Genomic DNA, 20,445 nt, shown 5'->3' on the forward strand with positions numbered 1-20,445 from the left:
CCTTGGAGGGATTTTCTTAAAATCGGGCCAGGAAACGTTTGAGATGGTGTGTAGTTTTTATTTTGCTATGATAATTATAACAGAAGTTTTCAATTTTTTCTGCTATGGACAGTTCTAGAGTGTATGACGCAATTTAGACTTGACCATGATCCGGCTTGTAATGGCTGTTGCTGTGGCGGGTAGACTAACCAACAAGCCCTGAGGCGAACCAAAGTGAGTTGTTCACTCCCCTCGCATCTAACTTATAATTACTGTGAGAAATACTTGATGTATGTGTATTCCCGGTACAATGCTTCTTCTTCTCCTTCTTCTTCTTCTTCTTCTTCTTCTTCTTCCTCTTCTTCTTCTTCATTCTTTGACACTATTTTATCATTTACTATTTTAGTCATTAGACTGATGAACTAAACATCTTCACTTGGTCTACAAGTAACAGAAATGAACAAACAGGTGACAAATCAAGTAAACATGAAAAGAAACACATAGGAGGATGAACACGACAACATGTCGGAGCAGAAAGAGGAGACAAGTTGTTCCAGTGTGCACGACAGCAATTACACTGGAGGCCAGAATTTTAACCCTAGACCTGGCAATGTGGTGGCAGCTTTTACTTGTCTAAATAAAATACAAAATATCCGCAAGATACAAAATAAACAAAGTTTTATAGAAATAATAATAATAATAATAATAATAATAATAATAATAATAATAATAATAATAATAATAATAATAAACTCTTTATTAGTCATCATAATTAATAGAGATACAGAACACAAATTGTGTATGGTATAAACAAAGTTTGTCATATGTACTGTCACCTCTCACCATTACAGAAGTTAACAATGGATAATGGATTACGTGATATCGACTGCAATGCTCACTGCACAGCTTGCAAACACAGGTTTCGTCAGGGTCATGGAAGTACTCAGCGTTGCACAGCTTATGGTCATACCCATGGACCCCATCAAGTTAACGAAATGTTGCATGTCATGATTAGTCCTTGTCCATGTTCTATTCGTCATCGCCTCCGTTGAGTAAAAATCGAGCCAGATTTCTTCCCTCTTCTTCGCTCTGTCCTGCAGTAATTTTTTCCAAGCGTCTGTGGATGGAAGCCCTCACTTCATTCGGAGGTCCTCGATGAAGAAGGTTTCCTTTGCAAGGTCATATGCAAGCCTTGATTTTGTGTATTTTGATATTCCCAGTGCACCTTTCAAAAGCGCAACTTAACTGCTTCAATCGTCTTCAGCTCTGCCAGACCCAGTTTATGCCATAGAATATCCAGTCCATGTGTGGCAATTGGCGCAATTTTCGCATCAAATAGTTTCATAGCAGTATCATATATTGCTTTGGTGGCCGCCGTTGCTCTAGACTTTATGTGAATTCTATAGGTTGTTGCTGTTGTTTGCATGGTTTTATATATCTATGTAGTTAATACACTAAGAATTGTCATGGTGACACGAAATTGCATAAATGCTTTCACTAGAAAAATGTACAGTCTGTTAAAAAGTGTAATTCCTAATAACAAAATAATAATAATAATAATAATAATAATAATAAAACTTTTGACCATATGTAGGCTACACAAAACTCAAATGTCACAAACAAACTGAGATATATATAGCTTGCCAATAATTTATCCATAATGCACTAGCAAAGGTCTCCTCAATCTGAGAGGTATATTCTTGAAAATATTAGGGAAAATGTGTCAGCATGCAACACTTGGAGGCGTGACCTTAGGTTGCGGTACGGCAGGCTCGTCATCACTTTCACTTTCTGATATTTGATGCGAAGAATCCGACTCTGAATCTGCTGGTTCATTCTCGTGATCCATCAATTTCTTCTTCCAACAAATTTTGCCATACTTCAACACTAATGAAGTCACACACTGTACTAAATATGTATATAACCAATCAAATAACAAGATATGTACGGAAGGAAACGAAATCTACGAAATAAAATGAAATAGAATAGCAAAGCAGAGCCCATGAAGGTTCGTTTACAGCATATGGCGCTCGGTCGAAAACTGCGCCCAAGGAGGTTGAAATCACGGCTGCTCTGGACGTCGGGAATGATAAAAGTAAACTATAATGGCATCTGTTGAAGAAGTGTTGAAATACGAACATGTTGAATATTCGACAGTGCCACAACAGCAGGGTCCAAACAGCTGCCAGTTCTAGGGTTAAAAGGCTCTCTGCAACGTGAAGTGACTGATTAACTGTATAAGTGCATCTGAATACACTAGAAAAACTTACGTGTACTGCCTGTTTTCTCCGATAGTCCGGAAAAAATAGGGGTATTTGCTTCGGTCTGAAAAACTTGAACCTTCAGCGCTGTAGCTTATGACCACCGTCTTGAAATGCCTCGTAATTCCTGCTAGAGGCTCCACTGTGTTTGAACAAGCTGGACCTGAAAGATGGATACACAATTCTCATGAGGTCATGTCGTAACTGAACAATCTGCTACCAATGTTTGTTTGTCCAACCCTTGTCCTGTTTCCCTACGGGGTCGGGTATTAGGCGAGACGAATCTGTCGTGGCGGGTTTTTATGACCGGAACAATCTGCTACCAATCATTATCATATTAATTAGTTTATGATATTATGGAATATCGATACTACTAAAAAAATGTATAAAAGCTCATACTTATGCATTTTCAATTTTTAATGACTCTGAACTACTTTTTAATGAGTTTCAAAAGATTGTTGAACACAAAATCTACTCAAAGTACAAAATTTATTTGAAATGGAATATAAATATGAAACTAATTCCTTTATAATAAACCTATTTATGTTCTGGAAACTTCAACCAAAGAGTCTGTGCACTCTTGGACTGCCTGCAGCACTACAATATATATGACAGGTATCAGTGTCACTCATTCATCAACATGGCTTCCGTTAATTTTGTATATTTTCTTTTTATGGTTCCGATTTAATAAAGATTTATTCTCTTCTTCCATATTATGCTTTAAAAAGCCTATATCAATTTAAAATAAATGAATAATTTTATTATACTTCATGCAATTTTGGGGCTGAAGATGATCCTCGTTCTGGGCGACCGTCTGAATCAGTGACTGAGGAAAACATTGAAGCTGTGAGGAAATTGTTGCAGCAAGAGAGGCGGTTGACATATCGGCAGGTAGAAGACACTCCACATCCCTGCACCAGCTATTTGTTCAATTCCACACGACCATCTCCATCTTAGGTTTGTTCCCTTTGGGTGCCCCATTCACTTTCAGAAGAACAAAGGTCACATCAAGTGAAATGGTGCCAAAAAATGCTAAAACAGTTTGAAAACGGGACTTCGCATAACGTCAATTGCATCGTTACAGGTGACGAAACTTGGCTTTATTATTACGATGTCCCAACAAAATCCCAGAACAAGGTGTGGCTGTTTGAAGATGAGGGTACTCTTGTGACTGTGCGAAAGTCAAGGTCGATGAAGAAAAGGTTGATTGGAGTATTCTTCACTAAGTGGTACTTAGCGAGACTAGTCAGCTGAGTTTAGGCACCGGTATTGTGAACACGGTTATGTCTACTCCCGAGAAAGTAAGTGTAAAACTTGATGATAAGTGCGGTAAATGCCGTAAAACAGTTAAAAACGGCATCCTGTGTAAATTGTGCGATCGTTGGTGGCATTTTAAGTGCGGGAAGAGGTCCAGGGAGGAAAAATTTAATGCAATTGAAGACTGGTTTTGTGATCAGTGCGTTACGAATATTGTTATCGGTGATGGCGGCTCGAAATCTAAAGATCGAGAGTATGAAAATGCGTTGGAAATTATCAATATTTTGCGAAATGACATTGAGGAACTTAAAGCTGAAAATGACGCACTTAAGGATAAGATTAATGTGATGGAGTGTAAATATTTGAACTGTGGATTAGAGTTCGAGTTGGATTTGAATTATGAACCTGTGCGAACTGAAACAGTTAGGCCTAAAAACTGTAGACGATGGGAATCGGTGCCGGTAAAATACGCGGGCTTCAAAAAGCAGATAAAGGACGATTGTCACTTTCCTGTTTTAAAGAATAGGTTTGAACCCCTTGCAAGTGGCACACATGAATCTGTAGATAACAGCTCTGAAGTAAATTTGTTGGATGTTCGAAGTGAAAGTAACAAGAATATTGTAAAACCAAGTTGCAAAACCTCGCGAAAATCTGTGAAGATAAGACTTTTTGCCGATAGTCAGGGGAGGAATATTGCTTCAGAATTAATTAGAAACAGCAAGCATGATGTTTCTGCTGTGATTAAGCCTGGTGCAAATTTTAATGACATAACCTCAGAAAGTAAAAAATACTGTGAACATTTAGGAGCTACGGGGGTTGCTGTTTATCTAGCAGGGACTAACGACGTGGGAAGAAATAACACAAGGGGAATGATATCTTCCCTCAGATCAAGACTCCAAGAGTTGCATCACACCAATGTTGTGGTATTTTCGGTTCCTCATAGACACGATCTTCCGGCATGGTCTTGTGTTAACAAGGAGGTAAACAAGGTCAATGAAGAACTTTTGAAAATATGTAGGCACTTCAAGAATGTAAAATATGTAGATATAAGTAATTTAGGAAGAAGATTTCATACCTGGCATGGTCTGCACCTAAATAGGTTGGGAAAAAGGTATGTTGTAAATAGTATATTAGAGTTTGCTAATGCAATTAAAGATGTCGAGTGTAAAACTTCTCCTATTCCTCTAAAAAACTAGAGAAAGTGACCGATGTAGGTCGGTCTGTTGTGTTAGAGTCAAGGAATGATATTAATGCTTATGGTAGTCTAGACAGGTTAGGTACTTTTAAAACTGTATTGGAGAATAGTATTAATGTGCAAGGTAGACAGTCTAGGTTAGGTTCTCATCAGTTCACTAAAATCAGTGAACCAGTAGCAATCATGAGCAACATAGTTATTTTTCACATTAACTTACAGTCAATTAGAAATAAACTGGATGAATTAGATGTAATACTCAATAAAATGCCTACTGATGTTTTGTGTGTAAATGAGCACTGGCTGACTAGAGACGAGACCAATCTATATATACCTCATGATTTTGAATTAGGAAGTATTTTTACTAGAGACTTCCCACCAACACATGGTGGAGCTGCAATATATGTTAAGAAATCACTTAAATTTGAAGTAGTAGATGTTTCCTCCTTTTGCATTAATAACCTATGTGAATCAGTAGCTATTAGATTGTGTGAATATGATTTTGTTGTAGTATCTGTGTATCGTGCCCCTAACACCAACATAAAATTATTTATATCACAGTTAGAGAAGTTGATTTCTTATTTAACTTGTAAATATGATCAAAAGATTGCTATAGCTGGTGACTTTAATGTAAATATCTTAGAGGTATCACAAAATACTCAAAACTTCCTTAATATGTTAAGATCGCATGACTTATATTGTACACATGGTGAACCCACAAGAAATAATGCATGCCTAGATAATGTTGTAACCAATGTACATAAATCATTTTACAAATGTTCATTTCTAGGACAAGATGTATTGTCAGACCATGGTGGTATTTGGGTTGAATTTAAAGTTAACTGTAAGAGAAGAGTTATCGAGTCATCAAAAGAATTAAAATGCATCAGACGTGTCATATCAATTAAAGGGGTTAATGAATTACAAGACAAATTAATAAGAACAGACTGGACTAGCCTTTATGCCATGAATGATGTCAACCTTGCATTTTCTTATTTCATTAACACGATAATTATATATTTTAATTCAGCCTTCCCTGAAAAAGTTGTAACTATAAAGGCCAACAGCTCTAAACCAAGAAATAGAGTTAAAAACTGGTTTACGCCTAATTTGGGTAAAATGCGTAGCATTATGTTAGCTTATTATAATAAGTATAAATTAAATAATAATTTAGAGGATAAAGAAATATTCAAAAACTACAGGAAATTATATAAAAAACATATACATGAGGCTAAACTTGCAGCAAATGACAGGTATATCCAAAGTGCGAACAATAAGTGCAAAGCTGCATGGTCTATCATAAGAAGTGCTAGTCATCCTTTAAATAACAAAGATGTGATTCCTCTAGAACCTGATCAGTGTAATAGGTATTTTATCAATGCACATGAAAGCACATGTGATCAGGATAATAGCTTTTCATCAGATGGCGATGCAAGTAAACATAATTTCTCAGACTGGTTGCATAACTTTGATCTTCCCTCAAATGTATTGAATAATGATTTTAGGTGGGTGGAAGTAAATCTGCAAACAGTCAGAAGTATTGTCACAAATTTGAATTCATCTAGTACCCAAGACATTTATGGTCTCTCTAACAATACAATCAAAGCAGTTATTGACATGATATTAATGCCATTGACATTTTTAATAAATTTAATGCTTAGACAATGTGTTTTTCCTGAGTGTTTAAAGATGTCTAAAGTGATACCTATCTTTAAAAAGGGGGATAGAATGTGCCCATCAAATTACCGCCCTATAACAATAGTACCCATTCTGAGCAAAATTATTGAATCCTGTATATTTATACAACTCGACGAGTACTTTTTCAGAAATAATTTGCTTTACAACAAACAGTTTGGATTTAGGAAGGGTCATTCAACGATAAAAGCAGTTGAATGTGTCATCAAAGACATATTAAATAATTTTGAGAATAAAACAGTCACAGGTGCTACATTAATTGACCTGACGAAAGCTTTTGATTGTGTCTCGCATGAAATCCTAATTCACAAGCTTGGTTATTATGGAGTAAGGGGTCATGAACTGAAATTAATGGCATCCTATCTCCATCAAAGGAGACAGATGGTGGTAATAAGTGATAAAAAATCTGGTATGGAAACGGTTAAAGCAGGTGTCCCACAAGGGTCTGCTTTGGGACCTTTCCTGTTTTTGGTCTATATCAATGACCTAGCATGTAATGTTCCCTGCACATCAGTTCTATATGCTGATGATACAACTTTCGTAAACAGTAATGTTGATATCACAACACTACAAAACCAAGTCAGCACATCTGTTAAAATTGCTGAAAACTGGTTTCATCACAATAAATTAACTATTAACGTCACTAAAACAGAAAATATCATATTTACCTTGGATCACACTGTAAATAATGGCTGCCGTAATTCTGTTAAATTATTAGGCCTACATATAGATACAAGACTTACTTGGGAAATACATACGTCAGAACTCTGTAAGAGATTATCCAGGGTGTGGTATCTGTTGCGGAAACTGAAAACCTGCATCAGTCGGGATATGCTACTTGCATCCTATCATGCTTTCTTTCACCCTCATATACTGTATGGGATCAGGTTATGGGGAAATTGTCCCACATCAAATAATGTATTTATATGGCAGAAAAAGGCAGTCCGTCTAATTGCTGGATTAGAATTTAGAGACTCCTGTAAAACTTCCTTTGTGAGCCTAAAAATTATGACAGTTCCCTGTTTATATATTCTTACAAATATTATGCATGTGAAAGAGAATCTTTCCAAATTTAAAGAAAGATCTACAGTTCACATGCACGACACAAGATACAAGAATGATCTGGATACTCCTTACTCTAGGCTTAGTAAAAGCACAAACAGCCACTGTTATCAACAGCTCAAGATGTACAATAAGCTTCCACTACCTATTCGAACATTAGACAATAGTGCATTTAACAAGGTACTGTCACAATTCTTAAGGAAAAAGGCATTTTATAGTGTAGAAGAGTATCTAGAATGTGGTATTTCAAAAACTGACCTAATATAGGTAGCTAAAATAATTTTTCTAATGACTCAGGCATAATTACTAAGATATTGTATATAGATTATTTTTATTTATACTGACAATACCTAGTGTACATTTTCTGTACTTGATGGTGGAAAAATAAAATATCTCTAAAAAAAATATCTCTAAAATATCTCAGGTCATCCAAGCTCTCAAGCTGCTCCGTCCAAGGTCACGGCTCAACACTTGGCTCTTGCATCATGACAATGCTCCAGCACATCGTGCTAATGTAACAATGGATTTTCTTGCCAGATCAGGGTTGACTGTGCTTGATCACCCTCCATGTCACTTCACACTCTTCCTAGAAGTGAAGATGAAGCTGAAAGGGTGGCGTTTTGTATCGGACAAGGAGCTTCTGGCAGCATGGGATCAACCGTGTCAAAACGTAACCGAAGAAAAGTGGCAGAGTTGGTTCAGTGACTGGTTTCGACATATGTAGAAGTGTATTGAGTGTGGTGGAAATTATTTTGAAAAAGTTTAAAGCGTTCACTCACATTGCAAAACTTTCCCCTAGTGAACTTTGTAGATCCCAGAAAATCACTGGGCCGGAGGAGGAAATATTCTGAAAAGCTTCGATGTGGTGTCGTAACCAACCAAGCTCATGGGGAGGAGGAAAATAATGTCAGTGAAATTACGCTTGAGGAAGTGGAAAGGATTGTAAATAAACTCCATTGTCATAAGGCAGCAGGAATAGATGAAATTAGACCTGAAATGGTGAAGTATAGTGGGAAGGTAGGGATGAAATGGCTTCAGAGAGTAGTAAAATTAGCGTGGAGTGTTGGTAAGGTACCTTCAGATTGGACAAAAGCAGTAATTGCACCTATCTATAAGCAAGGGAACAGGAAGAATTGCAACAACTATTGAGGTATCTCACTGATTAGTATACCAGGCAAAGTATTCACTGGCATCTTGGAAGGGAGGGTGCGATCAGTCGTTGAGAGGAAGTTGGATGAAAACCAGTGTGGTTTCAGACCACAGAGAGGCTGTCAGGATCAGATTTTTCAGTATGCGCCAGGTAATTGAAAAATGCTACGAGAGGAATAGGCAGTTGTGTTTATGTTTCGTAGATCTAGAGAAAGGATATGACAGGGTAACGAGGGAATATAATTATGTTCACCATACCTTATTAAAATCAATCAAAGAAATTTATGCTGACAATTGGGCTTCAGTGATAATTGATGGTAGAATGAGTTCTTGGTTCAGGATACTTACAGTGGTGAGACAAGGCTGTATTCTTTCACCTTTGCTGTTCGTAGTTTACATGGATCATCTGCTGAAAGGTATAAAGTGGCAGGGAGGGATTCAGTTAGGTGGAAATGTAGTAAGCAGTTTGGCCTATGCTGACGACTCGGTCTTAATGGCAGATTGTGGCAAAAGCCTGCAGTCTAATATCTTGGAACTTGAAATTAGGTGCAATGAGTATGGTGTGAAAATTAGCCTCTCAAAGACTAAACTGATGTCAGTAGGTAAGAAATTCAACAGAATTGAATGTCAGATTGGTGATACAAAGCTAGAACAGGTCGATAATTTCAAGTATTTAAGTTGTGTGTTCTCCCAGGATGGTAATATAGTAAGTGAGATTGAATCAAGGTGTAGTAAAGCTAATGCAGTGAGCTCGCAGTTGTGATCAACAGTATTCTGTAAGAAGGAAGTCAGCTCCCAGACGAAACTATCTTTACATCGGTCTGTTTTCAGACCAACTTTGCTTTACGGGAGCGAAAACTGGGTGGACTCAGGATATCTTATTCATAACTTAGAAGTAACAGACATGAAAGTAGCGAGAATGACTGCTGGTACAAACAGGTAGGAACAATGGCAGGAGGGTACTCGGAATGAGGAGATAAAGGCTAATTTAGGAATGAACTCGATGGATGAAGCTGTATGCATAAACCGGCTTCGATGGTGGGGTCATGTGAGGCGAATGGAGGAGGATAGGTTACCTAGGAGAATAATGGATTCTGCTATGGAGGGTAAAAGAAGTAGAGGGAGACCAAGACGACGATGGTTATACTCGGTTTCTAACGATTTAAAGATAAGACCTATAGAACTAAATGTGGCCACAACACTAGTTGCAAATAGAGGGTTGTGGCGACGTTTAGTAAATTCACAGAGGCTTGCAGACTGAACGCTCAAACGTGTAACGATTTATAATGATAATGTATTTATGTATGCAAGCAGATTGTAATTTTACATTAGTAGTGTCATAAGACATTTACTATTTATCAGAGTAAACTCAAGCTCTATTAAATACTAAATTACAAATGCACAAATGTTACAAAATACAAAACAAACTTGTTAACAATCAACACCCCCACTGATAATGAACCAAGACTGATGGAAGTTCAAAAACTGCACCCACCTAATATTCCCACTAATTTCTGGTACAGGTTGTATGTGATGTAGTCTATGAATGTCTTCATGACAACATCTGCTTCACACTGGCCATTGTCAACTTTAAGCTCCAGTCTGTAGTCTCGAAGAACGGAGTCGTTGGTATTGACGGCTTCCAGAGCCATCTGAGCGGCTGCAAGAAAGAGAAAATGAATAATGCATTAAAACTTCAAGGTTGTTCGTGACTGGCCGAGTCATTAAACAAAACAATAATGTGTGATGAAATTCATGAGTGTTTGATTCTTTCTCTTTAAGTTCAAAATACAGTAGAAGTCCGTTATAGCGAGAATTCATAATGGCAAAAAATTTACTCGCTATAGCGGACTGTCATTATATCCAATTTTTTTGTAAAAGTCGAGAAAAACCCCATACACATTAAATTCAGTATGAATCAGTTTGTTCGAAATTGAAGTATTCACGGATAATATCCACACTGCGGCTTACTTGTTTGTTGTTTTTCGAAATCCGATACTACGTGAAAGTGTGTGTTTAATTTCATTCTGAAAAATAAATATTACCATATTTCTCCAAATCAAAGACAACTCCCACTTTTTCCTTCAAAAATATGTAATCAGGCTTAAAAAGTGCTTTGTAAAATCATGTCATTTTTATACAGTACGCATTTTTAGACTGTAGACGCCAAACATTGGCTTTAGTTATGCCGTATTTTTTGAGGCTGTAAAATTATGCTTTATTTCAGCGAGTTTAATAACCATTAACTTAAAATTGGCATCATAATATCGAAGGGAACTCGTTGAAAATTTGCCGGCAATACACATTCCACGCGTCTCTACAATACGACGATCCATCAGGAAAATATTCTTGCTTACTATAAAACTGCTACCATACTTTCACTCAGCGTCAGATATAACTGACTGCCACTACACGGACGTCTTGCTTGCCAGATTCAGCCAACTTCAGTGGATAGCGATGTATAGGTCTTAATCGCGGACGTTGAAAGCCAACAAACCAGTTTATTACGCCGCGGTATGGCAGTTCCACCCATGCATTTTTGTGCACATACCTCACAATTTCACATTCAACTTCTTTAAAGCATCCTTGTTGCGGATGGGTTTTAATTAGACCTATGCCGTATTTTCTTGCGGCTGCACAATTATTATACATTTCCGAGTGTTTAATAGCCATTAACTTAAAATTGGCATCATAACATCGACGAGAACCCGTTGAAAATTTTCCGGCAATAACTGTTCCATGTATCTTTACAATATGACAATCCATCACGAAAAATATTCCTGCTGTCTATAAAACTTAATTTTACTAAGCGTCAGGTACAGCAGACGCGTTATAACTCTGCTACTCATAGCCGTGGCTTGCGTGTTTTGATGCCATTCTGCAGATTTGATAAACGTTTTTGTAGAGGATAATAGAATATCATTCTCTCTTCACTATTTTCCGAGATCGAGTGACGTTACACATAGGCACTGTACAACCGGTCGCCGTAGCTAGCGATGTAGGCCTATGATAAAGAGGCGATCGTTTATCATCAACAAGTTTTGTGTGCGCGCGCGGGTTACTGGGGTAGTTGCCAGTGGTGTTCATTACTATCAGGCCACGAACGCAAAACGACCCTTGATTTTTCACACGAGATTCTGAGAAAAAACGTCGTCTTGGATTTGAAGAAATACAGTATCACTCCAGAGGCTTCCGTGGCAAACATTAAAGTTTTCCTTTCCAAACAGCATCACTTAACCTAACCGTATACGTACCATGGAAACCTATCTGAAACGCATGTAGAGAAATGATAACCTCCTCGCTAAGAATTGACATGGGAATAGCTTTCCGAAATTTAACTAGATGCGAGAAAATATAAACTATCCTCTGAAATCAATGATAATACCCTGCCATATCCTGAGGTGTATCACTTTCTTGCTTAATTTCAGTATATGGTATACCATTAAAATTAAGAGATCGTTTACTACAGCCTTTATTTTTAACTAGTTAACTGTTATCGGCCACGTTATTTAAGCATTTATTACGAAAACGTCTTATCCTCTTTCATTTTGAATTTTCTTTTGAGAACAGCAGTCGACGGGTATTATTAATCGACCCCAATATCGCCTTCGAATATTGATGAGAGCTCGCAAATACACATAGCGTGAAAACTATACTGTGAACCAAAGATGATCGATTGCATTTTGTGGCAAACGTTTCAGTTTTGTTATTCAAATAGCGTCACATATCCTAACTTATCTGTACTATAACATACTTCAAGCGGAAGTAGAGAAATTATAACCTTCTCGCTATAAATTTAACGGACGCGAGAAAATATAAGCGAGCCTCGTTATCAATGATGCACTCTGAGGTGTAGGCCTATCTCATTCTTACTTAAATGTGGAATTTAGCATTTAAATTAAGCGATCGTTTATCCAGCGTTTGTCTTTAACGAGTTAACAACGGCTGTCGGACACGCTATTTACGCATTTATTATGAAAACATGCTCTTCTCTTTAATTTTACTCGCGGAAGAGCAGTCGACAGGTATTACTAATCGACTCCGACATTGCCTTCGAATGTCGACGAGAGAGCTCGCTGGTGGGTATAGCGAGAAAACGATACGGTACTGAAGATGATCGACCGCATGCAGTATAATGACTGGGTGCATAAATATCGGCAACGGAAAAAATTGAGCGCGTATAATCGCTCGTAATAACAGATGCGTCAGTGATAGGGTTCTCGCTGTAACCGAAGGACAATACACAGTTTAATATAGGAATTTAGAAGGGACGGACGAAAGTTATCGTTACAACGGGGTTCTCGTTATATGCCGTACTCGTTATAGCAGACTTCTACTGTACAAGATTTAGTAGGAATGTTAGTCTCAGGATATTTACAGGCAAATCTCCCAACACATCTTCTATAGGTGTCCTTTCTTTATGTAACATCTGACTAAATACATTTTCTGTTCAACATATACTTCAATTAACAATCATGTTATTTTATTTTTTTATACCGCAGTTGTTTTACGTCACACCGACACAGACAGAGATAGGGAAGGGCTAGGGATGGGAAGGAAGCGGCCGTGGCCATAATTAAGGTACAGCCCCAGCATCTGCCTGGTGTGTAAATGGGAAACCATGGAAAACCATCTTCAGGGCTGCCGATAGTGGGGTTCGAACCCACTATCTCCCGGATGCAAGCTCACAGCTGCGCGCTCCTAACCGCATGACCAACTCTCCTGGTAGTCATTTATTTAATACATAAGCAATATACACAACAATAGCCAAGCAACAGTCACACACACCTTCTGGTACAATTCTAAGGTGCAACTAACTGCTGGTATGTTTTGTACCCCAGCTTCCTATACTGCAGGAAAGTCAGGCATAGGGTTGCACAGTTTTCCCGTAAAATGGGAGGACTATTAGCCCTTTTAAATGAGAACCAACAAATGCTGCAAGTCTGGCATTTCAGGTATATTCTGATGATTTGGATCTGGCACTAAGAGGGTAAAAATTGTCCCAGTATTTGTGTGAGGCAATCAAACTAAGGAGAGCTGGTGAACGTTCAGCTTGAATATTATCCACTCAACTATAGTTTCTGAAATCAGTATTCACTGGCAAACAGGAAACTGGGTGATTTCCGAAAAAAGAGTTACTTAAAAAGTTGAAAAGTTTGGGCTGTGAAGATTTGGGACAAACGAGACGAGCTGCTCGACTAAGGGTATGTAATACCAATATAAGGGGAGTGGAGTTGCTCACGTCCATAGGTTTCAACCTAAAAGTACCCTACACGTGCTCCCTGGGTGGTGCTAAGCGAGCAACAGCGATCAGGCTGCCAGACTATCCTAGTGATCTCCTGGCTATTTTACATGAAAATGAAATATCATTCAAACGATTCTTTTCAGAACCAACAGGCAAAGACTTTCGGGCCTACACTTAAAGTCCTTCATCTAAATATAGAAGGCATAAGCAAATCCAAATGCCAATACTTGACAAGAATCCTACGAGATGGAAAAATCGATGTGGTTGCCATTCATGAAACACAGGCTACGTATGAACACCAATTATAAATAACAGGGCTGATATCGGGATATGATATCGTAGGTACAACATATCACCATGCATAAGGTACAGCTACGTATGTGCGTAGTACTATTGAAAATGCCTCATTGCTCGCAGCTAGCTCAAAATGCGACATACATACAGTTGTCATCAAAGTCACCATCATAAACATCTCCACCTTCACCATGACCCTCCCAGATGATTCAGGTACAAGACCATCCAGCCATCTATGTGGGTGACTTCAACGGACACCATGAAGAATGGAAATGTAGTGCCACTGATACTAATGGAGGAACTCTCATGAACTGGGCTGAGGAACATAATATTCATCTTGTATTTGATGCAAAAGATAGACAAACATTTAGATCTGCTGTATGGAAACAGGAATACAACCCAGACCTATGTTTTGTTTCCAGTGATCAGAATAATCAACCTCTGCTCACAACACGGAAAGTACTTCAAGATTTCCCACATAGTCAACATCGACCTATATGTCTTGAAGTTGGAATGCAAATACCCCTGGTAACTTCTTATCCTCGTCCACGATGGAACTTCAGGAAAGCGTTCTCGTGTGACCTTGATAAATATGTTAGATGGATACCACCAACAAGTAACAATTATGAGAGATTTGTGGGTGCTGTAATTGCCACAGCAAAAAAATTCATCCCTAGAGGCTATAGGAAGGAATATATTCCTGGCTGGACTGATGCAACTGAGAAGTTATACCAACAATTCCTTGCTAGCGGTGAACAAGAAATCGGGGAAGAACTGCTTCATATTCTAGATAATGCTCGAAGAGAAATATGGGCTGAAACTGTAACATCTATGAATTTCAGAGAATCGAGCAGAAAGGCATGGTCACTGTTACGGAAGCTTGGTGGGGCCACTCCCATCTTTCGTAAAAGTTCTGCAGTCACTCCAAACAAAATTGCAGCTCATATAGTTGATATGTCTAGATCACCGAGAGACAGAAATCATACAAGGAACATCAAAAAACTATTATCCAGTCTTAAGTTCACAAGCCCCCTGATTCGAAATATACTAGACCATTTAGTGCGAAAGATATTGAGGCAGCTTTAAAAGACTTAAAAACTGGTAAAGCAACGGCATTTGATGGTATTCATCCCGAGTTTCTAATTAATTGTAGAGCAAATACGAAATTATGGTTATCTAGGTTTCTAACCTACATTCTAAGAACAGGTAATCTACCTCGCTTATTTAACATGAGTGAGATAATTGCAATCCTAAAGCCAGGAAAGCCTAATGATGCACCAGAGAGCTATAGACCAATACCATTGCTTAGTGTATGCTAAAAATTACTTGAAAGGCTAATCTTGATTAGAATTGCTACAAAAGTGTTGGAAACGATCCCTATTGAACAAGTAGGATTCAAGCCACAAAGAAGCTGTACTGACCAAGTCTTGTCACTAACAACCTTCATTGGAGCAGGATTCCAGCAAAGACTAAAGACTTCAGTAGCATTTATTGACTTAAAGGCAGCTTATGACACAGTATGGAGAGAAGGTGTAATCAGCAAACTCCTTAAAGTGATTCCATGTAGGAGTCTGGCTCATCTTATAAATAACATGCTGAGTGACAGAACATTTCGTGTAGTCTTGGGGGATGAAATCAGCAAACCCAGCAAACTAAATAATGGACTCCCGCAAGGTTCTGTGCTAGCCCCACTCTTGTTCAGTTTATATATCTCAGATATACCAACCACAAGATCCAGGAAATTTGGGTATGCAGATGACTGGGCTCTTGCCACTAAAGACCTATGCTTCGAGCAGACAGAGGAAACATTGACAAAAGATCTCTCTGTTTTAGGAAAATACCTTCGAAAATGGAGACTTCAACCAAGTATGAGTAAAACAGAAGTTTCTGAACAACCGAATGGCTTCAAGGGACCTCAAAGTATACTTCGATAACACTCTCCTCTGCCACAATGTGTTACACTCGACAGAACACTGTCATTCCAAGAACATCTGCGAAAGAGCGCTGCCAAGATTCAGACACGTAACAACATAATTCGAAAACTGTGTGGTTCTTCTTGGGGTGCAAGTGCAATTACTCTACGCTGCTCAGCTCTACTGCGGAGTATTGTGCCCCCGTGTCCTCATGTGAAGAGAATAGACGCTAAGTTAAATGACACAATGAGAATGATCACTGGCACAATCAGATCAACTCCAATTCAATGGTTGCCCGTACTAAGCCATATTCCTTCACCCCACCTCCGTAGATGCATTGCTTTGATGAATGAATACAATAAGATATCTGACTGAGAGATCGTCTAATGAATGGAGACAATTTGCTTCAGCAGAATCCTTAAATATGCCATGCATTACACAGAAGGTACCTGGCTTTGAACAACCGCGGAAAGTATGGTCCAAGTTAAACCGGATCCGGACTAACCATGGTGTGTGTGCAGATTTTCTGTATAAATGGAAGAAAAAGTCATCATCCTGCTGCGACTGCGGTGCTGAGAGGCAAACTGTGAAGCACATCACGCAAGAATGCCCACTGAGACGTTTCAATGGAGAAACAAGTGAATTTTTCCTGGCGACGCCACAGGCGATTACCTATGTAAATAATGTAGATATAAACCTGTAATTTATTGTACTGTTCATGTATATGCCATACGATAAATAAATAAATAAATAAATAAATAAATAAATAAATAATACCAATATAAATGGTTCGTTATTGGACATCATAAATTTTCCAGCAAACTCATTCCTGGTTGCCAGCGTTTCACCCCCGTGTGCTAAGTTGGGCTCATCAGTTGGTAAATCGCACGCCCGCCAAGACGCATGGCTAGTGCATACCGTGGAGGCCACTGCGTAGGCTACTTGGAGCCACCGGCAGTGCAAATGCACTATGAGAGACTTGGTCTCATTTCCAAAAATTGATGCCTGCCTGGCCCTATATGGAAAATTTATAATGTCTAATAACGGACCATTTATATTGGTATTATAAATTTACTCATTTGGGACAAATATTTCAGGTTCCCTATATCATAAGTGGTATGTTCCAAGCTGTCAGGGGAGTAAAAAAATGGAAACGATGTATCGTTTTAGAGCTGGGAGTGTCCGAGGACAAGCTCGGCTCTCCAGGTGCACGTTTTTTGATTTGACGCCCGTCGTGATGGGGATGAAATAATGATGAAGACGACACTTATACCCAGCCCCTGTGCCAACGAAATTTACCAATGATGGTTATAATTCCCGACCCCGCTGGGAATCGAACCCGGGGTCCCTGTGACCAAAGGGCATAATGCTATCCATTTAGCCATGGAGTCGGACGTCAGTGGAGTGATGGCGTGGAATGACATTAGTAGATAAATGAGTTTGAGTGGTGTCTTTAAAGGTAGGAAAGATCACAATATGAAGATACAGTTGGAATTCAAGAGAACAAATAGGGGCAACTATTTGTTTATAGGAAGGGGAGTTAAGAATTGGAATAACTTACGAAAGGAGATGTTCAATAAATTTCCAATTTATTTGCAATCATTTAAGAAAAGGCTATGAAAACAACAGATAGCACATCTGCCACCAGAGTGACTGCCCTAAATGCAGATCAGTATTGGCTAATTGATTGATTGAATTTTCTTTCTTGGATTTGTAAGTCACGTGGACATAACCAAGATCTTACAGGATTGGACAGTGCTAGGATTAGGAATAAAGCAACCGTGGCAACATACAATCTGGAGTTAAAATGGGAAACCATGGAAAAACATCATCACGGCTGCCAACAGCAGGATTCGAATTCACAATTTCCTGAATGCAAGCTCACATCTACGTGACCCAAACCACGTCACTAACTCATTTGCTCCAGAAACGAACTAGTTGCCTCATAAAACTTGAAGGACAATAATTTGAATGTGTTCAAGTTACCAGCCAGTGTGGTATCTAGAAAGGATGGTGAAGAAAAAGAGGTCTTAATCAGAGTGGCCAATGGATGCAAGCTGTAGAGATTAATACAGTGATTACTGCCCACGAGTACAGCCCTGCACGAAGTTAGTGTGTTCGCAAATGGCCGTGCGGAGTTCATTGATTTTCACTCAGGTATACTCTTACTTTGGTTAGGTGACCCTTGACATCAGTATGGGAGAATGATGATATATAAAGAGCCTCGAGACCTGGCTCCTGCTCACAATTAGTGGAAGGGAGGAACAAAGGTTTTGAAAGGGAACGGTTCAATAAGTTGATAGTTGTCGCAAGAGGAAATTCCCGAAACAGTAAACCTGTCACTGTAGGGGGTCAGGCCTGCTGTATTATGTTTCAATATCTCCGGTGTAATATAGTTAAACAGTTGTCATATCTGCGGATATGGAATGTGGATGCAGGGCTCTGTCTGTATCAGAACCAAAATTATTATCATGTACAGCCTGGAAACATGATAAACCTTAGTAAACTACACCCTTGTGAAATTCAATTCCTCAAAGAGCAATGTCAAGTGAAATTATCATTACGGAACTAGCAGTCGTGAAATCTCAACGAGGGATTGAGATCAATGGCTCAGGTATACGAAAAGAATGCATAGCACAACAATACCACATGCATACATGGAGAGGACCCAGCAGGAAGGAGACCACTGGGAAGACTCAGGAGAAACAGATTGCCCTACCAAGATATGACATGAACCAAAGAGGATGTAATTATATCGTAGTGGAGAATACCTAGACAGACAACTCTGGAGAGGGCTAGTTCTATACCACCCTACCTGGCAAAATGGACAACGATGATGATGATGAAAAATAAGGATCACTGGTATAAATTTGGAAATTTCTGAAATAATGTGGTGTATCCTATATTAAATAATGTTTGTGAAGCGAAATCAGTTGGCTATGCTCAATGGAACAATGTCTGGCTCCATGGGGTCACACGGATCCCGGGTTCAATTTCCGGTAGAGTCGGGAATTTTAACCATTATTGGTTAATTCCGCTGGCACGGGGGCTGGGTGTATGTGTCGTTTTCATCATCATTTCATCCTCATCACGACATGCAGTTTGCCTTCGAGCTTCAAATCAGACCTGCACCTGGCAAGCCGAACCTGTCCTCGGACACTCCTGGCACTAAAAGCCATACGCCATGTCAATGGAACAATTATACAATGACTCAAGGAAGACGACACATCGTGTCATAGAAGTTTCAGGAATGTGATTTTAAACCAAGTTAACAAAACCTGTTGATCAGAGTTACAAACTTCTGAAGTATACAATGATCATTAGTTCTGAAACATGGACAAGTGGGTTACGGTATTCACCTACTACTCCTTTCTGATATGATATTTCTATCACTGCCCCAGTATTCTTAAAGTACAATTCTAAATATATTATTTTTTTACAAATTTATGAAGCAATTCTCCAGCACATACCTCTGACAATTCCTTTCGATGTGTATGCTGATCCAGTAAGGGGGAAGATACCTCCAACAAAGAGAATGTTTTTTTCATCAATGGTGGGTACCCACCGATTCCACTTCTTCGCATTTTGTCTCATCCACTGACACGCAGCTCGAGTAGGGTTTTCTTCACCAACAGCTTCGTACAAATCCATCAATTTGCGGTAATCGCTAGGTTCAAAGTGGAACTTGTGGACAGCCTGAAAATAATTTTTAAATATTTGCACCAGAATTCTTCAACAAAAAAATACACAAGAAAAACAATGGACTACAAGAATCAGTTGTTGTGAACACATCAAAAAGTTCGACAACCACCCTAAAATACTGCAACACTCACTGAATGTGGAGCACATCACTGCTATTGGTAAGAGAGAAAAATAACCTGGTGACGAGAAACGGCTATAGCCTCATTCCGTATTGACAATGCTCAATTATAACAATATAAGTTTTTATTCATCCTCCTATTAAATACATATTCACACCTTCTTGAGGTGGTTAAAAGGTCATGTCAAAAAAATTCATACCAGTTTCAACCCTATTTATGGGTCATCTTCAGTTAAAAAAAAAACTGTCAGCTTTAAATCTTTACAAAGGTACAAGTGTTACAATTTTATTTTATGTTTAGTTAAAATCTTTAAAAACATAGTGCAATGATCATTGAGCTTCAAATGGTGTGACTGAAAAACAAGTTAAAGCCCATTGAATTGTCTTTTGAAACTAGTAACTATGATTGTTGTGAGTTTGTAGCTCAAACTGTGGTACAGGAAAACGTAGCGCATTACGATCTTAAACAATGACATCAAGTATGTTCTCTTGTGTTGTGCACGAAATTCCAAAAAAAATAGTAGTTTATTCTTCTTAGTGTGAAGTAAACTGAATCTTGCAATATTTCTTGATGATAA

At 38.6% G+C, this 20,445-nt stretch overlaps 2 protein-coding genes across 2 annotated transcripts in view; one reads left to right on the forward strand and one right to left on the reverse strand.

Moving 5' to 3' along the window:
• LOC136877165 (uncharacterized) overlaps positions 1 to 20,445 on the reverse strand; it is a 753,414-nt gene that overhangs the window by 83,434 nt on the left and 649,535 nt on the right. The window contains exons 9-11 of the mRNA XM_067150977.2: positions 19,518 to 19,743; positions 10,091 to 10,255; positions 2,250 to 2,403 (exon numbers count right to left, since the gene is read on the reverse strand). Of these exons, the coding sequence (XP_067007078.2) occupies positions 2,250 to 2,403; positions 10,091 to 10,255; positions 19,518 to 19,743 (545 nt within the window). The remainder of the gene's footprint in view (positions 1 to 2,249; positions 2,404 to 10,090; positions 10,256 to 19,517; positions 19,744 to 20,445) is intronic.
• On the forward strand, positions 3,524 to 4,792 carry LOC137501517 (uncharacterized). Its single transcript, XM_068228578.1, has one exon. The coding sequence runs from the start codon at positions 3,524 to 3,526 to the stop codon at positions 4,691 to 4,693; it is 1,170 nt and encodes a 389-aa protein (XP_068084679.1). The 3' UTR covers positions 4,694 to 4,792.

Source organism: Anabrus simplex, chromosome 7, assembly GCF_040414725.1.
Source record: "Anabrus simplex isolate iqAnaSimp1 chromosome 7, ASM4041472v1, whole genome shotgun sequence".
Classification (NCBI taxonomy): domain Eukaryota; kingdom Metazoa; phylum Arthropoda; class Insecta; order Orthoptera; family Tettigoniidae; genus Anabrus; species Anabrus simplex.

Bases quoted from the DNA above. Each gene is read 5' to 3' on its own strand.
- LOC137501517 (XM_068228578.1), top strand. From the start codon at position 3,524: ATGTCTACTCCCGAGAAAGTAAGTGTAAAACTTGATGATAAGTGCGGT.